The sequence below is a fragment of the Simochromis diagramma genome, unplaced genomic scaffold, assembly GCF_900408965.1.
Source record: "Simochromis diagramma unplaced genomic scaffold, fSimDia1.1 OVJJ01000343.1, whole genome shotgun sequence".
Taxonomy (NCBI): Eukaryota; Metazoa; Chordata; class Actinopteri; order Cichliformes; family Cichlidae; genus Simochromis; species Simochromis diagramma.
Genome location: NW_024386831.1, coordinates 2595596 through 2616602, shown reverse-complemented (window position 1 = coordinate 2616602; position 21007 = coordinate 2595596). Strand labels below are relative to the sequence as shown.

General features: G+C 37.7%; 1 protein-coding gene across 3 annotated transcripts in view; it reads left to right on the top strand.

Annotated features, from left to right (window-relative positions):
* LOC120730879 (inactive dipeptidyl peptidase 10-like) overlaps positions 1–21007 on the top strand; it is a 138797-nt gene that overhangs the window by 100114 nt on the left and 17676 nt on the right. For all 3 annotated transcript variants that reach the window (XM_040027448.1, XM_040027447.1, XM_040027449.1), the window contains exons 6-16: positions 5027–5079; positions 5348–5429; positions 8491–8611; positions 10445–10599; positions 13904–14001; positions 14088–14211; positions 14306–14344; positions 15449–15556; positions 16002–16093; positions 16170–16217; positions 17820–17941. In XM_040027448.1, coding sequence (XP_039883382.1) covers positions 5027–5079; positions 5348–5429; positions 8491–8611; positions 10445–10599; positions 13904–14001; positions 14088–14211; positions 14306–14344; positions 15449–15556; positions 16002–16093; positions 16170–16217; positions 17820–17941 — 1042 coding nt within the window. The remainder of the gene's footprint in view (positions 1–5026; positions 5080–5347; positions 5430–8490; positions 8612–10444; positions 10600–13903; positions 14002–14087; positions 14212–14305; positions 14345–15448; positions 15557–16001; positions 16094–16169; positions 16218–17819; positions 17942–21007) is intronic.

Below are 21007 nucleotides of genomic sequence, written 5' to 3'. Positions count from 1 at the left end.
GCAGAGGTCATATTTCATGGTGTAAATAATACACTCTGAGGAACACTGTATGATAATCCTATTCATGAATCTTGAAATGAGTTCAGATTAATATAATAATATGCTTATAAAGCAATTATCTGGTTAAAAATCAGCATTGATGTGGAAAATTTCAATTTTTTCCACAAACAAATCCATAATTCAAATTTCCATTTGTCTGATCTCACTTCATCTCTGGAGGACTGCAGTTCCACTCTGACAGCAAACTGGCAAAAACAAGTGCATAACACAATAAACAGGGAACATTTTGTGATTAAAATAGTGCTTACTGTTAGCAGCAGAGTGCACCTGAGCCCATCAAACAGTCTTTTCTCCACAGTTCCTGTTGGTTTCTTCTTTTAGAAAAGAAGGGCAGCTGTGACTTTGTTATGCAGAAGAAACTGTGTGAATCTTTTATGGTGCTTGCGAGAAGTTATAATAGAAAATGGAACACTGTTCATTTATCGCACCGGAAAACTAATGCTGTGCCTGCATTCAAAAGCAGTGAAATTGCGTGTTGCAAATCACCTTACGTGTCTTTCCCCACTCTTCCATTCTGTAGGCTGCAGGAACATCTTGGTGTCGGTGAACTAAGCAGGCTTCATAATGAGCTCTGTGTGCTTGATGGGACTGACACAGAGATTTAGAGGTGCTATCTCCTCCTGAGATGGACGGAGTAGATGTGTTCATCATGAAAGTGACAGCCTGAATCTATGGAGAGTAATGGCATGCCCCCGCACCACTGTCTCCAGTTGTCTCGTGAATTTATCATAATCATACTCTCTCTCTCTCTGCTGTACTATACTGCTGCGTCAAAGGTTTCCATAGATTTCTGTCCATTTTTTTGGGGGGGGGGGGGGGTTTTAACGGTCAGCAGCCTTCTGACATTAAAAAAGGACATTTGTCAGAACTTGTACATTTACTTTTTGAGCTGGTGATTTTTGCAGAGTATTGATTGCTTTTCATTAGGACGTGCATGTTAATGAAGTGTAGTGAGCAAAGAGTGCTAATTACCGCAGTCGTCCATTAGCAAAAGCATTCAGGAAAGTTGATCTCTGAAACTATGCAGAAATGCATTTGATGAGCCTCATTTGTCTTTTCCGCACTTGTTACTTTCAAATCAATAGTAAAAATGGCTCAGTACATCTCAGAACTACAAATGAACGTCTATCATCATGGAGAAAAACCGAACTGTCTTTCTTGTCGCATGGTCTTTGTTAGCACGTTTATAAAAACCTACAAGCTCGTCTGATTAGTGATTGTGTTTTGATGGTGTTTTTAGTAGCACAGCTGTTCAGAAGCCACCATGTGAACTATACTGCAAATGAGAATTGGCAGTCTAGATTTTTTTTCAATATAGTTGTTTAACCCTTGCTTGAGAGTTTTTAAAAATAATTTTAATGATTACAATGCAAATGCCTGTGGCAGTTGGAGGGCACTGTGCTACTTTGTTATTTACCATCTAACAAAGCTACCAAAAAGGAGAAGAAAAGAAAAAAATAGTTTTGCACAAATTGGAGTGAAAATGTAATTTGTTCAAAATAACTGCTGCCTTAATCAAGCCAACTTTAGACTTTAGTTAATGCTGACATTCTTGCTGTTAGATTTTCCTGTCTCTCCTAGATCTACCTTTCAGATAAGGGAGCATAGTGTTTCTCTGCTTTTAACAAGCAGCTAGATCGTCCTTGAAGCCTTTCATAGAGGCAAAAACAGAAGACGCCAAAGAGAAGGCGATCAGGTCACTGTGCTCCAAAAGCCTCCACCCTGCCTGACCCTTTCAGGCCTTTCAAAATAGTTAGACCTCACCAATGGATGGATCAACTCCCCCAAAAAAAATCAATCACAAGGCTAAAATACACCAGTCATACTGGAAATTAAAAAAAGGAAAAAACTGCACAGATTGTTCGATTTTGCACACTCAATATCTTCTAAAATACATTTGTGGGCTTTCCACAGCATGTAAGAACTGATATTTTGAACATTTTATACATCTTTTTAATTTTTAATTTCCAAGACATTTTCCTCATGTCTCTGCAAACCATATTAATGTACCAGTATCAGATACACAAGTTGTGACAGCATCAGGATGACTCAGATATGAGAAAAGCATCAGTTAATTTTTTATGCTTTTTGTTAGTCTTGATTGAGCAGTAGACTCTGCTACTGTGATATTCTAAGACAGCTAAAACGAATTATTCACAAGTAGCAAGTAACCCCAGTATGCTGAGAAGACACTACCACACAGCACATTCAAACACCTCCCTGCTGTCTGAAACAGTCTCTCCAAACATCCTCCCAACTCATGTGTCACCCCTGGCTGACAGTCTTATCAGGGAGTCATCACAGAGCTGTCACCTATGAGGGGCGTCTCCTGAATGATGCTGACGTCTTTTTTGAAGAAGGGGAAGCTTCTTTTTTCCTTCTTGGGGAATTCTCTTTGGTAAAGAGAAGAGGAAAGTCCAAATTAAGAGTGAAGGCTGGTGGCTCCATATAACTGAGTTTTTACTACAGGGAATAGAGGAGCTCTACAGCATTTATCACCCCTTGGGTGTGCATACTCTAATATTGTTATGCTAATGCTGCAACTGATTAGCATGCCGAGACACTGCAGTATTGGACCATTATCTCAGTGAATCCGAAATAAAATGCTCTGTGAGTGGATTTTCTCTGGTCATTTCTAAAATGCTGAATTGTGGAGCACTGAAAAGTGAAAAATATTTCTGATTTTCAAATGCATATATTATTATTATCGATTCAGTATTATTCCTGAGAGGGCTGTGCTTTATCCTTTTGTTATCTTCGATTATAAATGATCAATTAAAGATTATTCACACATTACATTCTGACACATTTATATTTGTAATGGCAGAATTGTCTTGCACAGCTAGATATCTGAAACCTTTAAATGGGAAATCAAGTAGTATTTATAGTATACATTGTGGGAAACGGACTATTGTTTTGCTTACAGCATTTTAGTTAAACTTCGCAGACTAATGACTAATGTCACACAGAGGGCTAGGATACTCTCTAGCACCATTACTACTGTACCACAAAGCAGAAAAGCAGATTCAAAACATGTACTAACAACTTCTGTCATGTGCTATCATCATAGGACAACACTATTGCTTTGTGAGGACAAGCTGTCAGTTTGTACATAGACTGTAGACAAAGGACCCAATTGCCGAATATTGCAGGTATAATATCAAACAAAAGGAAAGTCGGGCTGATCAAAGTTTCAAACAAGTTTCAAAAAGTCCAAACAGAGACATAAAAGATACCAGGAAAAGCAATTTACAAGAACATTCCACCAAACACTCAAGATTATATAACAAACACAATGACAATGGGCACTTGGAGTACTGGATACAGGAAAGAAACCATACTAGATAAAGTCTTGATCAAAGTAAAACCAGAAAAACCTAAAAGACATAAAGCTAAACATGCATACAAGAAGATTTACACTAAACACGGAGACTGTGAGAAAACTAAATACGACAGAGATAAACTCAAAATAGAAGCTGAAGCTAAATAAACACTCAAAATACAAAATACAAAGTTGGCTATAACAGGCACCGAAAACTAAAGTGCAAACTAGACAGGAAAAGATACTCAAATAATAAGATAAAAGTATAGCTCAGCATATGAGAAACAATGAACATAAATGTAAACATATGATCACAAAACTGAAACCTGTTACATAAAAATAACAGAAAACAAAAGATTGACCAGTAGGATAAGACATCAAGACATAAACACTATAATAATATTAACAATAACAATAACTCATGCTTCACTATAATATAATATAATATAATATAATATAATATAATATAATATAATATAATATATACAGCTTTTTGTGTTGTTTATCATTAGTTGATGATTCTGATGATTATGCTGAGGGAATGTCCTGTATTTGACCAATACATCCACTATAACCTAATCTTATCCTTGTGGATAAATCATGTGTGGAACATGTCCACTTATTTATAAACTGTAAAATGTATAGAAGACAAGTGCAAGTCTTCGGTCCCCAAAATCATCAAAGAAACATCAAATCATTCATTTCCCCCAGGATGAATAAAGTATTATCAATCAATCAATCAAAGTTCATTCTTCAGTTTTTCAGTTTGTAACCTTCTTGTTTCGGTTTACTCTCACTGCTCTCAAATATTTCCTCAGGTTTCCATCCTCTTTTAGTTTTTGTCAGATTTTAAGTTTTTATTTAATAGACGTATCAGATTACTTCAATACAAATCTATTCCAGAGACCAATTTGTTGTTTTCATATTTTTTTAAATGGCAATTGTCAGGCTTAAGTGCCACTAATGCAATCCAATCACAGCTCGTGTTGCCCCAGAGTGTCAGCTGCATTGTGTGATAAAGTACTCTCATCATAGGTTCTATGACAGAAGAGTAAAGCATTGTTACCATTTCACTGTAATTTATCTAAAACTGGAAACCATCCTGTGTTATTCCTGTCACTGTCCAATTAAATACAGAGAATTTGAGGCTGCACAAGTATCACAGGTCTACAGATGAAGCAGAAGCACACTGATGAAAAACAAATCATTTTTTTAAACTGCAGCTATATCCTTTATATAAACAATAACTAGCATTTTACGTGAAAAAAATTCTAGTACATTCAGACTTCTCTCTTGCTTCAATAGAAAGCCAAAATGTTTCATTAACTTTTGTTCTCTTTTGTGAATGAAAGCAGAATTACCAATTAAAATAACTAAAGCACTACCCTGCAATCAACAGGTCAGCTGCCATATCCCATTGGAGACTATAGTTTCCTCACCAAATTGAAATGGTTGCATGTGTGTCTTATTTGCACATAAACAGCATATCACACTGTTATTAGCAGTCTCCAAGAGAATAAAGACGACTAAAATACCATGAAAAATGTCAAAAATATTTTGTGGTGTGTTTTCTACGTTAGTCTCAGAATGTGAATTTGCTGACATTTGCTGAAAAATTTTTTTGTTTGTGTGTTTGATTTTTAGGTCTACCAGCACTCTTTCCTGGCATCATACCTCCTCTACAATCTATACACAAGGTAAGGAAACATAGAAATAAATCCTAAATAATATAATGGGATGATTTCTTTTTCAGTTGACCATTCTTTAAGAGCACCAGTGTCACACATCTTAGGACAAAAATGTCAACATGCTATCTTTAACAGATGAATATAATCTTATATAATATAGGTTAAAAGTTAAACTGATAGTGCAGAGCTAATGTTCACCTCACTGAGATTTCAATGACAGTGTGTCAGTGATTGCTAGACTGATTTTGTGATACTTTTATCATTACCATTACATCAGGGAGGTGCGGGAGCTCAATCCTCCAGAGGTGTCTGACTCAGTGCTCCAGTTTGCTTCATGGGGTGTTCGGGGTCAACAGCTGGTAAGTGACTATAGAGCTTTATAAAGGTCACTAAATCTTAAAACAACCATGCTTGAATTATATTCTTAATCTTTTATTGATTCAGTGGTTAGTTTACCTCAGGATTTATTCCCTTGGTTTCCATAGGCTTTCCTGGATGCTTGGTTTATTGGTTGTCACATTAGCTAAAGCAAAGCTGTTCTTCCTGAAGTCCACCAAAAATGTAAAATGTAATGTTGATGTAAAACTGTTGTTAAAGGGTTTTATACACAGCCCCACACTTTCAGAGGCTCAAAAAAGACTGAATAACTGATTGATGATCAGTTTCGTTATTCACTGAAGCTCTCAATATGAGGTCCACAGGAATGTCAAGGCAAGTTAGAGATGCAATCACTGGGACAAAGAAACCTTAAACAAATCTGTCACAGAGATAAAATCAAGACTCTGGTTCATTCTTTAAAACAAGAAATGGACACAACAAGGACCCCATTCACAACATCTAACTGAGTGAAGAACATTCTTGTGCATCGTTTTCTGTCTACAGTCCAGAGATACTTTTATGAATGGAAATACAAAAGGCTCCAAAACACCGGATACACTCAGAAACAATAAGGCAAGATTAAAGTGTGCCAGAGAACATCTGAAAGAGCCTGCAGAGTTCAGAAAGCAAAAACAATCTTTGGAGAAATGAAACCAAGATGAACTTGTGTCAGAATGACAGCAAGAGAAAAGTATGGACAAGGAAAGATAAACAAAGCAAAGCAAAGGCTTCAAACTGGACACATTCAAAACCAATCCATTATTCAACATCTATTTAACCACTGATTGCAACTCGTTAAATGTAACTTATCACACTGCATTTATTTGGTATGCATCTCTTCCTCAGCCATTGCAGCACAGATCATTCCAGCCCATAATTCTTTTCATCTCATAAATATTACAGTTAAACAAATGCATTCAAAATATTCACAATAAAATCCTGCCTCTGGATATGAAAAACAATGCATAAATAAATCATCCTTGAAGAGTCAGAAATCATAAACTATATAAAATATAATTTGATATACAAGTTTAAGCTTTTCCAGTGACCACCAGGACTGAACATGAGCTATATCCCATCCCATCATGAATTTCTTAACATTGCTTTAGGCTTCAGGCATTTAGAAATAATTGAGACACAAATCAATTGTCAAGCTAAAAAAAGGAGACGCGAACATAATGTCATTCATTTTCAATCAGAAATGAAAAAGATTTTTTTGCATCTCCATTTAGAATTGTTGCTTTTAGATCATTATGAAGTCAAAGTTTCGATAAGTCATTACAGGAAAAAAAAAAATATCACTGTAATTGGCTTGTTTTTCTCATTTTTCTCTGTGAAGTCTAGCCCCAGTGCAATCAATATATTTAGTATTTTGGTGTTTATTTTTGTATTTATTTATTTATATCAAAAGCTAACTAACATTTTTCCCAACAAGTCAATTTTGCCTTCTTCAAATGTATATGGTTATGATTATTACTAATGATGACATAGATCTCAGAGGGTCAAACTGTTAATATTTGTGGATTCAAAGATGCAATAAAAGCTATTCAGTTCAGAATGCAAAAAAACAAACAAAAAGAAAACAAAAAGAAAAAAAAACTAGAAATCCAAACCCACGCACTAAATAATGCAAAGCATCGAGCACCAGGGGAAGGAAACAGATGCTTCATAGATGGACAGAAATAAAGACATGGACTAAAGGGAAGGATAGCATTATACACACACACATACGCACACACTGTGGAGGACTGAGTGAGAATCTGGAAGGAAAGCAGGCATGGTTGAAGATAATCAAGACAATAGCAGGGAAAAAGTAAAAGTCAAACACGAGAGACAGCAGCAAACTATCAAAGCAAAGCAGGAAGTGGTCACAAAGAGTAGGAAACTCACACAAAATAAAATATAGAAGAACACTGGAAAGGCAAGAGTGATGTAGATTTTCTTATTATTTCATGAATCATGTTTTACAGGGTTAAGACATAAGATTAGGACAAAGGTCCAAAATATAATCAACACAAGAATTAACCCTCAAAAATTAACAGCCAATGCTTCAAATACTGGAATACAGAAATCCAAACTCGAATCTATTAACTAAGCATTCAAATCCTAAACCATCAGGACCAGAATATAAACTAGTTTTTGATATTTTATACATCGCACGATGATGCAATCAGTGGATAAAGTGATCAGCAAAAGAACCGAAAGATCTGTGAACAGAATGAGATGGAGCCAAGGCCTTTATGCATGCACAAAGGTGAAAATCAATGTTTAATTTGCAATCTTACATAATATTGCTTTATCGTTGCTCTAATTTATACCACATATGAATTTTTTTTTTTTTGCTCAGCAGGGAGAAAAAACAAAAAACTAAACAAAACCCTGAATAAAGATTGTTTGTGACTTGAGAGAACAGACAAACTACCCTTAAACCAAACAATTATTGTGAGGAGAAGTCAGTTTCACTAATCAAGCTGTTGCTGAAAGACATCTTGTTGGGCGACTGGAGCTCTCTGTGTGAGTAATGCCTCCAACGTGCCGTGCATCATGCACCGAATAATCAGTCCATTATTTTCTCCAGTGCAGACAAGGAAGGTAATTAAGCATTCGATAGCATATTTATCTCGTTTCCTCAGTATTTATACCTGCCCCCAGTGGAACCTGTTCACCAGGAAGCCCTGCAGCAGTGTGTCACGGTACTAATGACAAAGTAGTTTTCATTACTTATGAGCTCTCCCAGCATATTTATCTGTGTTAGATGAGCCACTCTCTGAGTGTGTTTTTATCAATGGACCAGTCGCAGTGATCCTTTACCTATTTGTTCAGTGGAGGTGTTCCATCACCTTGGCCCAAAAAGAAATTGGGCCATAATTTTAAAACTAGTACATGTCTAAAAAGCAATGCATCTTAAAATACATGAAATAAATCAGGCTTGGGGACATAAATACAAGCTGGTATTATCTTTCTCTTGTTTTCATACATTACGGTATCTTCTCTCTTTTGTTTACTTACTACATTAACTTTTTTATTTCCTCTATTCCACAGGTGTACATATTTGAAAACAACATCTACTACCAAATGGATGTCCAGAGCAGCTCGTGGAGGCTCACGTCATCTGGGGAGGAGGGGGTTGTTTTCAATGGCATCTCAGACTGGCTCTATGAGGGTAAGTATGAGGCTGCAGGGTCGCAAACTGCCACAGAAAAGTTTCTGCTTTTTAGTTCACAGCTACTATTCTGTAAGATTCTGCATGCCTGTTCAAGAAATCTTTGTAATGAAAGTACAAACACTAAGATAATTTTTTTTATGGACTACATTGTTTTTGTTTGATTTGTACCGTAATCTACTATACTTAATGTACTACTATCTTTTCTTTTTCTATTATTATCTTAATGTTAAATCCTAAACATATATTAACATCCTATTACAAGAAGTATGTACCATATCTCCTCATCAACAAGTAGGCCAATCTGAATGAAACGTTCCACAAACATTGTCAGACATTTTCCTGTTGTTGATGTTGTTGTGTATTCATCATCCCCCTGCAATCAGCAATGCAGTTTTGTTCAAGTCACCACTAAATACAGACACTGGCCTGCAGATTTGGTGATAGCTAGTTCAACTCACTCAAAGAACCTTCAGAGAACTTCTGTCCAAACCTTCTGCCACTTTTAAGCTTTATAGTGTTAGACTTTTCAGAGTTTGATTGTGTAGCTCTTTGCTGATGTTTTACATAAAATGTCTGTTAAAACATTTATTTTTAAGTGCTGAACAGACAGATATTACCTTCAGACAGATATTTACCTGGTAGAGAACAAAAACAGAAAAAAGACGCTGAATTTCAAACTCATTGGTCTTCATGGAGAAATTATAGGAGAAATGGATGTGGTAGTCCCACTCAGCCTTAGTAATGTGCAATAATGTACAGTAACCATTTATTAAGAAGGCAACATGTATGCAGCTGTGGAAAGAAACCGCTATATGGGCAAAAGGTTCTTCAGATCACTGCTGATGAGATCGACATGAGGTAACAACAGAAGCAAACTGATTTTAGAAGTCCCTAACCTAAGTCTTCTGCAATCTGTCATGTATGCTGGCACTGGACTCAAAAGGCAGGACTCTGAACTGTGCAATCAAACAAGTGGGTTTATTTACAACACCGGTGATATGTACATATGTACAGTGAGATGGGGAGAAGAGGGGTCCAGGGATTCCAAGGCTAGGTCCAGGGGTGGGAAAAGGGGAACACATGCTCACACTCCACTATGTATAATCCAAATCCAGATTCCACACCGTCCACTCCAACACTGCGCTCACTCTGGAGAGTGAATACTCAACTGGGAAGGGTCCAGGGAAGACAGGTTCAGGGAGATTGAGACAGACATCAGAGAAACACTCAGGAACACAGGGAGATCAACAAGAGACTAAGCCAGGGTACACTAACACTAGTAAGTGCAATGCTCCAGTGAGGCACACCACTCCAACCAGGCTCCTTAAGTGTGGCTGGTGTTTATCAGCCGTGATAAGCCACGGGTGCATGTGCATGTCTGTGAAGATCAGGTGACCACTGGAGGCAGGCAACACACCCCAGGACAGCTACTGGTGGATCATGACATAATCTTTTACGAAAATAAGCTTCTTTTCATATACAGACTTCAACTGCCCAAAGATCAGGACCAAAATGAGTGTTTTATTGTAGCAGATCTTGGATACAGTTACAGTTTAAGTTCAAACCAACCTGATAGGACTATTATCTGTGCGTTTTATTATTTGAGTTTGTTTTATTGTAAATGCATCCAAATAAATGCAAATAATATTTTTTTTTATTTTTATGCAGTGAAACTGTACTTTGTTTAAAGTCTCACCACTTTTCATTTAATTTTAAAAAGTTGATGTAAAAATCTGAGTATTGTGTACGTTGCATTTAAAAAAAAATAACTCATTAAACTTCCATTTCTTTTGACTTGGGCTTTCAGATTGTTTTGGTTTGTCTTTGCAGAGATGGTACTGCACACTCAGGTGGCCCACTGGTGGTCACCAGACGGCTCCAGATTGGCTTACCTCACCATCAACGACTCCCTGGTCCCTACAATGTTCCTCCCCCGTTTCACAGGCTCCCTTTACCCTAGAGGGAAAGAGTATCCTTATCCAAAGGTGGGACTCATAAAAGTCAAGCTTAAACTGTGTTTAATTATAAAATTAAAGGTAGTAAAAACTTGACATCACTGCTCTGATGCTAGGCTCAGATGTGCTGTTCCACCCAGAATAACATGCATTTAGAGTAGTTGATACTGTATAACCAGCTGAATCCACTATAACCTGAAAAGAGGATAGTGTTCTTTTTTATTGCAGCTATATTGTATCAAACCGGTGCGATCAGTAATACAACTACTGGCTCTCTCCTTAAGCTGATCCATAAAGGTTAGCGAATCCTTTTGTTGTTTAATTCATGCTAGCGCTGCCTTGCTCCCTTTGAAGAGGGATGGCTGCAGGAATCTGTGGCACTGGGAGGGAAACAAGCATGATACGCTTCAGCAAGGCAAGTTAACACACCTCCCATCTCTTGATGTGGATGTTTAGCGTATCAAATGCCTTTTAGATGGGAGATTGGTTGAGGAAAACTGTCAGAATGAGGGTCATAAGGTGGAGGGCAACCTCATTTGTTGGTTTAGACCTGACCACAGATGGGGAGGAAGGGAAGGAAGATGTGTTGTTAATGAAGCACTGCTCCTGATCTTAGAATTGCCCATCCAGTGAATAAAAAAAAAAACTACATTGACATTTTGTTGCTTACATCCTTGAGAGAGGTCAGAGTTGAAATATTATGGGACTAAATGAAGCAGAGATTTAATTGCTTTCTCATTCATTTTGTCTTTGGGAGCAGTGATGCTGCTCGGCAGTCTGACAGTTATACCTCTGGGCCAGTCACTCTGGGATAAATTTGTGTGGGTGTCTCCTCTGTGAGTGAATACATGGTAAAAAGCACACCCCAGTGGGAGTCTTTTATGGGCACATTATTAATAGTGACAAACTGTTCCACACTGCACCCTGGCCTATGCTAGATTTTCCTGACCAGCCTCAATGTGTGAACAACAAGGCCAAAACTATGCCCCAGAGATGCACATTGGAAATGCAGTATTAAAGTTGTCCGTCTCAAGAATTGTATCATAACTCAGTCCACAATCGATGATATTGCTATGGTTTGTTTTTATAGGCAAATAATTTAAGAGAAAAATGAGCCATTAACCAGCCTGTGTGGTCGGTTGGATTTTGGGAGTGTAAGTTTCTGTACAAACAGGTCATTTGAGCTGAAAGCTAAGCAGCTCACCATAAAAATGTTTGCATTTATGTGTTGTTTTTAATATTCATCATCTCATTTTATCATGTTAGCATGCTTAAATTTGATAATTACATTGATAGTAGATAGCACAGTCCCACTCCTGACTTAATGAATCATTAGTCAGAACTCCTTAGCATCATATTTGAACAAATCCAAAGTATAAGTTTTTAATGTGCATGGTTAAAGTTGTGATCAGGCAGATTTTAACTGAAGCCATACTTTTTCTGAACACAGCTGAGCAGTTGTGGTGCTCAGAGTATTAAAGCAAATCTCCTAAATGGGATATAAAATTGCAGTTTGACAGAGGGGATTTTTGTGAGTGCTTGAACAGTTTAGAGGTAGATGTTGTATATTTAAAGGTAAACCAGCATTGGTACAGTTGCATATGCAAATTTTGCTAAAAGCATGGTTTGCTAATGGTTTCACTGCTAAAGGAACAAATAAAGTAGGTATCTAAAGAAATGTATATTGGTCGTTAACAGCTGCAAACAGATTAACAAGTGAAAGTAATGTAACAAATATGATAGGATACAGTTCACTACTGTGAGAAAATGGCAACCAGTACAGACAGTATACTACCTCTTACCCTATGAGAGGAAGGGCTAAGCTACACCCACCTTCCAACTTGATATTTTATGGCCGGAATAGCCGGGGTGTTTGTACGGTGAATCCAAAAGCAAAAAAGGGAAAGACGGAACTGAATCAAACTGAACACGTACATGGGAAACATGAACCTCTGTGACGTGACGTGACGTGACGTGACGTGACGTGACGTGACGTGACGTGACGTGACGTGGAGACAACAGACAACCCAACAAAGAACAGAGGAAGATAGAGGACTTAAATACACAGAAGGGTAATGAGGGAAGCAGAAACAGCTGGGGAGACACAGCTGACACAAATGATCATGACACCACAGGTAAAAGTAAAACTAACACACTGAACATGGAAACACTAGACCTTTTCAAATGAAAACAGGAAACATAGAGAGACACAGACATGACAACCAAACTTGACAATAGGACGTGGAACACACAGACATGAATTACATGACAGACTCGGGGAACAGAAAGGAACACAGGGAGAAGGACATGGGCAACGGATAAGGGAGACGAGAGGGAGAGGGAAACACAAGGGGAACCTGCATAGACAAGGAGCTCACACATGACAAACAGGAAAAGACTCATGAAGGCTAAGACATAGATGAAACATAGACTACAATACCACTCAACTAAACCCTAACTAAATAACAACACAAGAAGTTTGCATTAATGCAGTCTAACATAAGAAAATCAAAAATACAAAATAAACTCAAAACGTTGGGTCACAGACCCAGCCCCTGACAGGATAAGTGCTTAAAAAATGGATGGATGGATGGTTAAAATGGTTAACTATGACTTAGAATTGCTAAACACAAAATTATAACAAGGCCACCTCAGCTAAAAACATTAAAGTTGTTGTTGAGGGTTTGGGGTTTTGGCTGAAGGGACCTTAAGATAAAAGACAGTTGGTAATCATCTCTCAATATTTTGATTATCACTGGTTACATAAACTACAAAGTAGTAAGTTACTGGGTTACAGTAGTAGAAAGTATATAAAAAACATTACTCTTGCTAGTTTTCAGATGTGCTTATTTCATCAGATTACTGCTCTATCATGTCTCACCTCTATGTGGCAAATGTGATCAACAGAACAGGATGGAGTTTCCCCCCCCAAAAAAATGTATCTTCACAAGAAAAGAAAGTGAAGGATTGGAGAAGACATGAATTACGACAAATTACTGTCATCTTTGTGATGTGTTGCTTTGTATTTTTGAGATTTCCTTTGTCATATAGACTAATGAGCTCCATTTTTGAAGGATGCTTAAGTGAAGGGAAACAACTGACATGCCCAAGGGGCTGCACAGTACGCAGCACAGTTTGTTGTCTACCTTTTTAATATTCTCATTGTATTCCCTTGTGAAGTCCTATTGGCATAAATGAAAGCATATAAAAATAGCAAACAATTACTCAGTGTTGACTCCGATCCCTTCGTTGTGTGCAGTGTATTGTGGGTTTTTACATCAGATTTGATTAGGCTCCTGAATGTAATGATAAAGTTATGGTGTGTTCACTTTAGATGTGCCAAATCAATCCATCTGTCAGACTCTATGTCGTCACTCTGGATGGCAGTGCTCTCACAACTGAACTGAAACCTCCTGACAGTTTTGAGAAAAGGTATGATTTAACCCGTTTATGGGACGTAACACTAAAATTTTGATGATTCGGGCTTGTTTTAGACACCATTTGCTTGTCTTCCCTAGTGAGTTCTACATTACCATGGTGAAGTGGGTGACAAAAGAGAGACTGAGCGTGCACTGGGTGAATCGAGCTCAAAACATGTCTATTCTTTCACTGTGTGATGTAACACAAGACATCTGTACAAAGGTTAGAAACCTAATTATCATCGATAATTCCTTAATCTTCAAAAACATAGTAAATATATACAGGTTTTATAACCTTATTTATCTTTTCAATTCAGAAACATGTGATGACATCGGACAAGTGGCTGGATCGTCAGGTGAGGACTTTAGTCAGTGACATCCTAAATAGTTTTTTTCTTCTTTTTTTTTTTTTGTAAGAAATGCTTTTAAGATACTACTTACTTTTAATTTAATGTTATGGGACACATATATTTTAATTCTATATATAGCTGATTATATATTATATATCTATACATATATCAGCTAACAATGCTTTGTATTTAGCTTGCAAAGATTAGAGGCATTTTCTCCACCCAGTAACGAGTGATAACCTCATTCATTTCCCTTAGATTGAGAGCCTCAGCAGAAAACTAACAGTTACTCTTTCTGACCTGTAGCTGTGAACTAGTTTTGCTTAGCTTCTAGGTGGTTCTTTAAAATATGAAGTAGAGCTCTTTAGCATGCTCTGTAGCTGCTGACAGATAAGTATAATAATTACTTGTCACCCTATCAAATACTTCCACAATGTAAAGGTTGGGCTGTTATCTTGCTAGCTGACCTTGCTGACATCACTGTAGGATTGGAGAAATTCCACTTGTACAGAAACTAGATTTTCTGTTCCCCTCTTTTGTCACAACAAAAATTAACCTTTTAACAGTGAGACATTGCTCATTTGAATAAACAGTAAAAGAAAGTAATAAATACCTGATCTTATTGCACTGCACTGATCTTACTTAGGACCTCCAAACTAGTGACTGCAGATGGCTGCTCCTCTCCAGGCCTGGTTCTGCTGAAGGTTTCTTCCTGTGAAAGGGAGTTTTTCCTTCCCACTGATGCCAGAACACTTGTCCATAGGGCTTTATCTGATTCTTGGACTTTTCTCTGTATTACTGAAGGGTGTTTACCTTACAATATAAAGCTCCTTCAGGTAACTGTTGTTGTGAATTGGTGCTATATAAATAAATAAACAAAGTGAATGGAAATATGGCAGATCAATGGGGATGCAAAAATGATAAGGTGGCTATAATGACCGATTCTCTTATAATCATTTTTTGTAAGACGACAAAAAATGACAGCATTAGAAGGTTTCCTTCTAATGCTGTCATTCTATTTGAAATTAAACTAATGAAAGTGAAATGATGCTCCAGTTATTTTCTTCGTAATGATATCATACATTTTTTGTTTATTTATTTTTTTCCTAGAGGGAGGAGCCAGTGTTTTCCAAGGACTGCACAACATTATTCATCACCATGCCCTTGAAGCACGGTGGCAGCGGGACATTCAACCATATCACTATGATCTCCAACCAAGTAAAACTTTTAATGAAATGAATACATTTACTCAGGTGTTTTCAGTTTCCAGTTAAAAGCTTTATGTTGGTGTGCTTGTTTATTTTTGTTCCCTTATCTGTCATGCCCATAGGAAAGGGCTTACAATTATTCATGCAGTTCATATGATTCCATTTTGAAGTCTCATCATTTTAAATTACATCCTAGCTGCATTTCCTGAAACACCAGATACTAAAGAATACATTTACTTGAAAAAATTAAGCACAGTGTTTTATGGTAGTTCCACTGGAAGCAATAGATACTGTGTGCCAGATTAATACATCTTCCTGCAGAGATAATAAGCAAAGTCTGAGATTGAATAAAAGGGTTAGGTAGTAACGTTAACACCTTTAGGTACACAGAGTGCAACAGAAGTCATGCTAACATAGTTTCTCTGTTTTGTTGTGTTCTTTCTTACTTTTCTCAGTCTGACAGTCAAGAAGTAAACATGCGGCACCTGACCTCAGGAAGCTGGGAAGTCTCTCAAATTCTGGCCTATGACGAGGGCACAAACTCTGTGTAAGCATAAGTTACTGACACTGTAAGATTTACACTATGATAATTCTTTGCAGCTGATTAAGTTTATGTCTTTCAGTTATTACCTGAGTACAGAGACAGGAGCTACTCAACATCACTTGTACAGGTACCTCATCAATTACTCAGTTTCCGCATGAAGACACAATCACACATGAAGCAACTATATGATGTTGTGGAAATACCTTTAATTGGTTTCTTACTAAAACTTAGTTTACAAAATTCTAAGCAGATTAGTTAAGACACAGGCAATGACATCACCCACTGGTTTTTGAACTAGGTGATAAGACTTCATGATAACTTTCAGCAAACGTGAAGCCATTCTTTCTTTCATTAAAAGAAAAAACAAAACTGAAGCACAGTCTTGTTGGATCGGCCTTTGTACAATTAACCAAAAACTATTGCATCGGACACCAGGCAGGTTAAATCTATTGGAAATCTTTTGGATGCCATGTTACCTATGCAAAACCAAAACTGGCATTTTTCACTGTGGCTTGCATATGGATTAAAGAAATAAAAGTCCACATGCTGAGGTGATAGCGCTAGACAACACCAAAGCACCTGCAAATATCCGGTCATCCAATAAGTATCAGCAATGCAATGGAGACAGGTCTGTAGATACAGTACAGGTGATGAGTTTTGGTTATATTTCAAATTAAAGTCAGAATGGATCTTAGGTACTTTGAGTGCAGTATTATTGTTGGTGTCAACTAGGCTATTTTGTGTATTTCTGAAGAAAAAAAAAGATTTCCTGGGATTTCTACCACAACAGTTAGGCCTAAAGGAGTTTACTGAGCCTGCTGGCACAAATATACAGGGAGCAGAAGATCCAAAATAGGAATGTTGCATCTATAAAAGGTTGAAGGAGAATGGCCAGACTCGTTGGAACTGATAGAAAAGCTACTATGCTACAGAAGCCTTTGGATGTCATATTATTACTTGTTACTACTGTGGTGAGCAAAAAAGCAGTTCAAACTGAACAACACATCCAAAGTTGAGGTTAAAGGCCTACAACAGCAAAAGATCATGTTATCTTTCACTCTTGTCAGCTACGAACAGAAATGTGAAGCTCAAGTGGACAGCTTTAGAGTGAAAACTGTAACCTGGTCTGATGATTTCTGCTGGACCGCAGATGGTGTGTCAGTATCAAACAGCATGAATCCATGAACCAAACATGATCGGTGTCAACAGTCCAGGCAGCATCAGAATAGTGATCCTTACAAAGTGTTTGGTGAATGCACGGATAGGAAAGTGTAGCTTTTTCATCCTCCGCATCAAACCAAAAATGATGCAACATTTTCTTTTATATTTTGGCACACAAATCTCCAAAATTCTAGTTGATTCACTGTTATGAAAGCATGGCAGTAGCAGTAATCTAGCTTTGTGATGAACAGATTTTATTCTGCACTCTGGGGGTCCATAAACTATTGTAGAACAGGACAGAGCAGTGAGATAATGATTTATAAGCTAGTGAATAATATCAGTGTAAGAAACATGATGAAAATATGTCATTTCTCTTTGTGGGTAAGAATTTGATGTCATACATTAAAACAGTTGAATGAAAGTCCATTTCATTAAATTACCATGTCTTACTTTTCCTCATTTTATCTTTTGTCTGCAGCTAAAAAGACTGATTACAACTCAGAAAATATAAATCATCTATACTAGACTTGTTTTGTTCTCACTCAGCTATGTTGTTCTCTTTAAACAGGGTCTCCAGTGTGGATCCGTTTCATAAAGAATGCCTAACCTGCTCCCTTTTCAAATCAACATGCTCCTACTATGATGCTGTGCTCAGTCCCACCTATCAGCATGTTCTTCTCAACTGCAGAGGTATCGCATGTAGCAATAACACCATAACCAAGTGCTTTATATCAAGGTTACGATATCTGAGCAGCTGAATCTGTGTGACTTTACAATGTATCTTTACTGTTCTTCTAGTTGCCATTTTGGCTCCAAAGTGGGGAAAAAATAAAGTTTAGTTTTCCTGAAATTTATTTTATGCTCTTAGGGGGTAATGAAAAGAAAAGGTTTACAAAAAATGATATGATATGAAAGATGAAATAATGTGGATAGAGGCTTCAGTAAAGGCGAAGGTGACTGGACAGTCACAATGAGCACTACTATTAATGCATATTTCTCATTCCATAGGACATACACCTCATTATTTCACATTATGCGCACAAACCAAGAGCATGAAAAAAAAGCTACACTTCAACTTTACTAAAATATTGAGAGGTGGTTAAAGTGGGACAGAACTGTTCACAATGGCGTTCCAGCACCTTCAGTTAACAATATTACTGGTCAGTGACTTAATTTTTTTATATGTTGCAGACTGTCAGCATGGAGATACCTGATTTTTAATAAGAAAATAATGAAATCTAGGCTCAACAAGTATTGCAAATATCTTAGGGTGACCATATTTTGATTTCCAAAAAAGAGGACACTTAGCTCAGTCATGAAGAACTTGCTTAAAGAAACATATTAAACATATTTAAAAGATGCCTTCTCTGTGCAGTTAATGAATTATGAAATAAAATATGTCATATAGGCTTTTACAAGTCAACAAGTGCAAAAAAACCCCACTTAAAAACCTCTGGAATTAAATAATGGTACAGAAATAATGCTTCATCTGCATAAGAAAAAATAACAGTACTGGGTCGCTATGAAGGCTTGATTGGGACAAAAAATTTGACCAGTGCATTTTGACTAGAGACCGGCCCACCAGGTATTATAGACAAAGCCATAAAGACTGTCTTGTTGGTATATGTATGATTTCTATACATTTTACATCAGATAAAAACTTTGGTTGTAAGATTCAGGAAATTATTTATTAAAAGCGAGACATTTTAAATGAGAATAAGAAAGAAAAGTATTTCTTTGAGCCCCCCTTTCCCTGTTAATGCCCTACCTGGCCCCCCTGGCAAAACTTTGCTAGCAGACCCGCCCCTCCACAGTTACCAGCTGTCAGCTACATAGAAAAGGATCCTGGTGTTATTTGTCTCTCAGAAACAGTTAATAACTTCCCTTCAACTCATTCGTGTCACCTTAAAGGTAACCCTGTTTCTCCATCACCTGTTCAGCTCTGATGATTCATTAAGGACATCTCCTGGTTTCATCTTCATGTTTCCTTCTCACCACCTATCCAAACTGATATCATATCACTATCAGTAACATTATAGCACCGGCCCAGCTGTATAGAAACTCTGTCGTGCTAGCTAGTACGCAGTACGAGTTATTGTAACTGACTGTAAAATGTCAGCACAACGAAAATAAACTACACCTAAACTTGGTTTATATCTGACCCAGATAGACTGCAGGTCATAACTTCTTACCTGAAGTTCAGTTCACCCGACACTCGGACCGGCGGCCGCCTCGAGTCTCTCCTCCTCCTGTCTCCCCTTTCCCTCATCCGCCTGCTGGCCTCTGTGGAAGCTACGACATAGACACCACCAAACAACAGAGTTATTTTTACACATCTGCAAACATCTGGCCAATCCACCACCTTTCACTGTTTATACCGTTACAAAAACAACAACAACAACAAAACCATTGGCCCGTAAAAACAAAAAATCACCATCAGCAAATGCCCGGTATGCCCGATGGCCAGTCCAGCTATGGTCGGTAGGAGGGAAATTTCTTTTGCAGTTCGTCTGAAAAGATGCACTTGCGCTTTGGGGTCTTTTAAACATCATTAGGCGCGTTGCTGCGTGCTGTCAATCCCGTCTGTGAGCGCAGAACAAGCGCCCACAAAACAGCAGTTCAGGGATAACGTCTCACACATGGGTCCTCTGTCGGAATATAGGAAAAGGACATTTTTATCAATCTCGAAAATCCCCCCGGACGCCCCGGACAGAACGTGAAAAGTGGACATGTCCGGGGAAAAGAAGACAGTTGGTTACCCTAAAATATCTACCAATTCTTACATTTCTCTAGCAAAAACTTCTCATGACAATCTGTGCAGTCTAAGTAGCTTGGAAAGGAAGTGACTGGACGGGACTGAAGCAAGATGTGAGTGGGGGTTGAGGCACTTGGGAATGGATCTCAGAAACGCATTGTAGGTGGCAGACACTTGGTGTCTTAAGCCATACCCTCTATCCAAAGATCATTGTTCATAGTGGACATGGGTTCTTTCACTTCTCTTTCAAACTATCTGTCTTCTCAGTCCAAAATGTGAACATTGGGATCTTTGAAAAAAGTGACCTTTATCCTTTAGATGCACATGAACAGCTGAGTCTTATCCTGTCAAGGTGGCTTTTCTATGTTGTGCCATGTATTTATGGAGTGGATGTTAGGTTTCTCCCATGTAGAGGTCTGAGCACTCCCCACTGCACTTCACAGCATACACTATGTGGCTTAGCTTGTGTTTGGGACCTTTGTCCTTGGGATGAAGCAGCTTTTGTCTTAACCTCCACTAAGGTTTAAATTCCTGGGACTCTCTCTCTAGTTTAAGAACTGAAGAGGCTTCTCGAATGAGAGGGGAAACATCTTCAACTTAAAGAAGCCCAGGGGAAACTTAAAGAAGTCCAGTATCTCAAGCTCCTTAGGAATCACTGATCTGAATGACGGAGAATCTGTACAGAGACAAGCTATGCAGTTTGTCACAAAATGTGTCTGCTAGCGAAATGTATGAAGCAGGCTGTGATGTTTATGGGCAATGTTACTGTGTATGTCAAGGGTAGCAGAAATTTATATTTAAGGTAATGATGCTAGTTAGATGCACCAAATTCTACCTTTTATACTAGCTTTATGATGTCATAAAGACATCATAAATGCTTATATCCTCAGAGAGCAGTGAATTTTGGAGTAGAAGCACAGGTCAACCTGTGCACAAAGAAATCTACTGGAGTTTAACAAATTATTATGTTACTAAGTATATATCTAAATATTTATTTTCCC